Raw genomic sequence first — 6000 nt, 5'->3', positions numbered from 1 at the left:
CCATAATTTGCTTATCTAAATAAATACATACATAGTACCCACCTTATTCAAGCAAAGAACACTTAATTGTAAATGGTGTGCCTTTATTGGTTAATTATTCTAAATTTCGGGGGGGGGGGGGGGGGGGGGGGGGGGGGGGGGGGGGGGCAGGCTATATTTTCTGGATTCTGTCATCTGTGATAAGGTATATAAATAAGATTGGTTTATTCTAATTTTGGGCCCAGAGAGCAAAGACAGTTTATAAAGAAAGAAATTTTCAGAAAAGATTACAACATAACTACAAGCTACATGCAGAAAATTGAAACAAGTACATATGATTTACAAATCGGGTGTATACAAAAGTAAATGGACAGTATCAGTGACATCATGTGAATGATAAAGCAGACGGATTTTTGCAGTTTTATAGCATTACCTCCTTTTCTGAAAGTTAGTAAGTAAGTAAGTGTTTATTCGGTATATATATATATATATACATGTATATACATACAAACATACATGAATACCAGGATAAACCATGAAAGCTCGAAAGCTTATTTCCAATGGGGTCCTTTTATGCACGGATGTTTACGCTAGGGGGGTGGGGGGGGGGGGGGGTCATTTACGTGGGAGGAAACCTGAGTACCCAGAGGAAACCCACGTGCCCAAGCGGGCGACCGTCATACCCCCTCACATACAACCACTGGCGATCACGAGGATCGAACTCGGGTCGCATCGGTGAGAAGCGAGAGAGATTGACAATTACTGGTTTGTCTTCATTAATCCTCAACCAAGTGAATTTGTCCTTATTTGTCAAATCATAGATGTTAATAGATAAAAAAAAAAAAAATGTTGAGCTTGGATTTATCATTTCTTCAAAATATATCATTGGATTATTAGATAGGATATGACCCCTAAGAATCATTTATAATAATAATCTTAAAAATTGACTGATTGACACAGATTGTTAAAAGGATGGCCTCTTCCAAAAGAGTTATAATGTGGTAAAATATTTGCATCGATGCTAACTAGATCCAAAGGTCACATATTTACGAATAGTTTTCGCACGAATTAACAATATAATGGCCTCAGCCTCGTTCCCAGAATAAACAGTTTTCGAAGTGTTGTCCCACTGGCAGTACTGCAGGAAGGTAAAGAAAAGCAAGCATCTGTAAATGTAACTAGAGTGTGATTTAGCGAAGACATAGCTAGATAATTTTGGGGCCAACTCAGTGCAAAAGTAGGGACCATGACAGGAAACTACACCTGAACGCGTACCATGTCCAAACCAGGTAAGTAATCGATGAGGAAGAAACTGGCAGGTGCGTGTGTGTGTGTGTGTGTGTGTGTGTGTGTGTGTGTGTGTGTGTGTGTGCTGCAGAAGGAACCTTTATGTTGTGCTAATATTCATTAAACCTTTTCTATTTATTTGTGTATGATAAGCGCTTGGTTAAGATACCGTATGTCATGACTGGATGGCTCAAATGAGAATAGTTGACCCACAGGGGAACAAGGGATAACACGAAAATAGGATACCGGTTGTAAACAAAGCTCAAAATCACCTTAGTTTCAAGAAACAGATCATATCTTCTTATACAAAGGGTGTTAAACACCTCGTAATAAAAGTCCAACGTAGTCTGATCCTTTCATATTTAATTTAATGAGTTTTATAAACGAAAATAATTCAAGCTGTCTGCGTTGTCGTCGATCACGCACAGGAAAAGATAACTCCTGCAATGAAACTAACGTAGTCCAATCCTTTTATGTTGGATTTAATGAGTTTTATAGACTGGAGTGTTGTACACTGCATTTAAAATCAAGCTGAAATAAAATATTACGTTACAAAGGGAAAAAAATCCCGTTTTAAATACCGTTATTTGCGTTAAAAAAATTCTAGGTTTTTCGTTCTAAATATAAACACTCCCAAGAGTTTCCGAAAGCTGAAGTTAGTTTCATTGCAGGAGTTATCTTTTCCTGTGCGTGATCGACGACAACGCAGATAGCTTGAATTATTTTCGTTTATAAAACTCATTAAATTAAATATGAAAGGATCGGACTATGTTGGACTTTTATTACGAGGTGTTTAACACCCTTTGTATAAGAAGATATGATCTGTTTCTTGGAACTAAGGTGATTTTGAGCTTTGTTTACAACCGGTATCCTATTTTCGTGTCATCCCTTGTTCCCCTGTGGTTGACCTTTGTCGTTGAGCATTAATCAAAGCTGCGACGTGAGATGTTGCTGATGCAAGAAGTTTATTCACGAGTGCATGCAGTTAAGTCTCTTTGATTTAAAAAGTTTTAGCAGACAAAATGGTAGATATTTTACGTTGCAATCTGGATTAGAACAGACCAATTTCATAGGAAATGTAAACATGGTAATTATAAATAGTTAATACACTGGAATTTCTTCAAAATATTAGAATAATGTTCCATAATCAACAGTGGCTTTGTTTGTGTAGTGTCATGGGATATTGGGAAATAAATGGTCTAAAGTATGCTCTTGAAATAAGTAAAGATGAGGAGGAAGGAGGCAATCTCTCTGATCCTCTATTTTTTATTGTATAAAATAACGGTCCACGGAATTAGCAGAAACAATGAAAACGTAAGGTAGTTACTGAAAACACCTCTTATAAGTGCTGAAAACATCAATGCATCATTAAAAAACATTTGCAGGGTGTTAGATCATACTATTATACATACATTCCTAAAGTTTTGTTCAAATTGATAGAAAATTGAATGATTATGGCTAAATTTCATCAGCATACAGTTGTCGTGCAATTTATAGTAATTTCATAGGACATATCATATTTAATTTTAGTGTAATAGTGAAATATATTTTCTTATTTTCAAGAAGTTCTGGTTGCAATGTGAACGAATTGTTTGAAATTATATACATGTTTGACATAACCGCCCGCTTGGCCAACATGCAATCTGAAATACTAGGCATAAAACTAGAATTCCATGGATGTTATAAACCAAATATTACTTCAGAAACTAACATTGTTGAGTTGAGGCAATTTGGGTATCATTTTGGGTCTTTTTAGATGTCCAACCCCTTTGGTTTCTTTTGGGTCCTTATAGATATATTGGGTCATTTTCTATATATATATATATCCTTTTGTGTAATTAACTTACTGCATCTAGTATCTTTTTCTTGTTTTGATTTATTAAATATTTTGAGAATTTTGAATGAGATTTTTTCTGTATTATTGGTTGGAGGAAGTTTTTTGTTTGTATATTGTTTTATGTTCCTCTCGAGAATTTGACACTCAGCTGTTGGTGAAGTGCCTCAATTATTTTTATCTATGCGTGTTAGGGGCCTCTGTGGCCGAGTGGTCAGAGCATTGTGCTCAAAGTCACACGGCCTCTCACCTCTGGTCAGCGTGGGTTCGAATCCCGCTCGCGCCGGTAAGTGAGAAAGTTTCCCAGTTTATTTTTTGAAGGTCGGTGGTCTCTTCCCAGGTACATTGTATCTGGGTTCTCTCTTCCACCAACAAAAATTGGGCGCCACCAGATAACTGAAAATTTGTTGAGTGTGGTGGAAAACATCCAGTAAAAACCCCTATGTGTGTTGCTCAGTGATGTAGCATTGAGGGCTCTTTATCCTACTGTGACATAGGGCTTCGAAATAAACATATGCCCATCAGTCTGTGACTGGTTAAAAGTCTGGCAGACTGACATACATTTGTTTTAGTCAGTCCGATGAGACTGGTTAATTTTTTAAAGCATCATTTTGGAAAATATACTTATGAAATCTTATGCACACATTTGGCATGCTTCGATCTGTAGATATCAGACAAATCTGATTCGTAAATATAAATCCCACATAATTATATCTGGAAAACTGTTGGACTGGTCAATTTTTCTGCATACTGGTTGAAATTATACCCCATCAGTCCAGCTGGACTGGTGACATAAAAAGTTCGCTTCAAGCCCTGTGACATGGTACTCCTATTTTCAAAGTCATACCCAAAAGACCCATGACTGTTGCTTCCTATGCTGGGTAAACAGTCACTACCTACATTAACATTTAATTGGATTTTCCAGTAGATTATAAAGAATAACGTGTGGAAAACCTACACACATATTTACTATCATTGCATGCTCGTATTACAAAGCAATAAGGAAAAGGATATAATTTTCTGTAATCAAACACCGATAAAAGGAAGCATTCATTTTGTAATAAAAATATGTATAACTGAGGGTTTTCCCCCATGTATTTCTATCTGTACTTGTTTGTATAAAACGGTTAGGATATTTCATCCTTGATGGTGTATGGTTGATAGTTTTAAACTGGCTCAGTTGATAAGCAGAGTTGTGGAAAACATTTTTAGATAGCCAGTCATTCGGACTGACAAGAAGGCAACATAAGCCAGTCCGAAATAATTTAAGCCAGTCCGAAATCTAAAGTCACAAAATTAAAAAAACAAAAACAAAAAGTACACAACATTTATTTCCTTTATTAAACATCGTTATACTTTATAATTACATTTACTCAGTCTCCATTTCTATGCTTGTGAAATCTCCACAGCTCCTCGGTTAAGAACAGAATTTTCATGATCTCTGGTGTGTCCAGGGGTCCGTGTTTGTCCAACTATATATTTTGTATTGCTTGTAGGAGTTATGAGATTGATCACTGTTCATTATCTTCACCTTGCATAGAAGAGTACCCGTATTTTAATGAGGTGACAATAAAATTTTGTAAGCGGTTATTTGGTACGCAGCCGGCAGTCTGTCAATGCAAATATTGCATGCCATTTTAACACCATCAAATTTTAACCATTCCCGCCCCTCTGTCCAATTGTGTTTCAATTCTCTTTGTTGAGATTTTTCGTATTTAACCTTGTCTTCATCTGTTAGTTTACATTTTTTACCTGGTTTCGCTACAGCTGTAAATTGGGCCACGCAGCCATGCTTGTTTCGCTTTCATCAGCCTCGATCTTGTTTAAGGAAAAAAGTATTACGGCGCTGAAAAATGCACCGATGCTTGCAGGATACAAAACAAAAACAAAAAACCAGCCCGGTTATTTGGACCGACATCAATGGCGTTTATACCGGTCGCAAGCATTTTTAATCGGTTTTGCCGGCATGACCGGCAGTTTTCCACAACGCTGTTGATAAGTTAAATCCTTTCCAAATTACAAAGGCTGGTCAAACTAATAACCTTATACAGCTTGGATGACTGTTTAAAGATACAATATGCAACATCATATGATTACACTGAGATTCAAACCAGCAACTTTTGACTGCCAGTCTAGCCAGTTAGATCACTGAGACTTGCTCTGTACTGAAATGATGTAGACAATTAGTTCACTGAGCCATGCACTCTACTGAAATGATGTAGGTAGTTAGTTCACTGAGCCATGCACTCTACCGAAATGATGTAGGTAGTTAGTTCACTGAGCCATGCACTCTACCGAAATGATGTAGGTAGTTAGTTCACTGAGCCATGCACTCTACTGAAATGATGTAGGTAGTTAGTTCACTGAGCCATGCACTCTCACTGAGCCATACACTCTACCGAAATGATGTAGGTAGTTAGTTCACTGAGCCATGCACTCTACCGAAATGATGTAGGTGTTAATTCACTGAGCCATGCACTCTACCGAAATGATGTAGGTAGTTAGTTCACTGAAACTGAGCCATACACTACTGAAATGTTGTAGGCAGTTAGTTCACTGTGGCTTGAGCCATGCACTCTACCAAAATGATTGGCCTTCACCAAAAAGTATTTCATTCACTTGAGTATTGAATGGTTAATAATACATGCATGTGACTTGTATTCATTGGGATGCTGAGGTGCCCTTAACCCAGCATTTCTTTCTTGTCCTTTATCCTAGATTTCTAGAGTTGACATTATTACTACTTTCTGACTGGTTGTCCATCATCCTACATTTTTATTGGATGTCCTTAATCCCCAATTTATCACTTATCATCCCATGATCATCCTCTTTAAAATTGTCATTATCACAGATTTAAAAGTGATCTATAAATGTGAAGTTCAAGGACATAACCTATAAAA

The 6000-nt window shown here is 37.0% G+C and overlaps 1 protein-coding gene across 2 annotated transcripts in view; it reads left to right on the top strand.

Moving 5' to 3' along the window:
• The first annotated feature begins 1040 nt into the window (after positions 1-1040).
• Positions 1041-6000, top strand: part of LOC125681650 (rap guanine nucleotide exchange factor 1-like) — a 50448-nt gene continuing 45488 nt past the window's right edge. For both annotated transcript variants that reach the window (XM_056155196.1, XM_048921820.2), the window contains exon 1: positions 1041-1268. In XM_056155196.1, coding sequence (XP_056011171.1) covers positions 1256-1268 — 13 coding nt within the window. In that variant the 5' untranslated portion in view covers positions 1041-1255. The remainder of the gene's footprint in view (positions 1269-6000) is intronic.

Source organism: Ostrea edulis, chromosome 2 (genome assembly GCF_947568905.1).
Source record: "Ostrea edulis chromosome 2, xbOstEdul1.1, whole genome shotgun sequence".
NCBI classification, from domain to species: Eukaryota; Metazoa; Mollusca; class Bivalvia; order Ostreida; family Ostreidae; genus Ostrea; species Ostrea edulis.
This window is presented reverse-complemented; position numbering and strand designations above follow the sequence as displayed.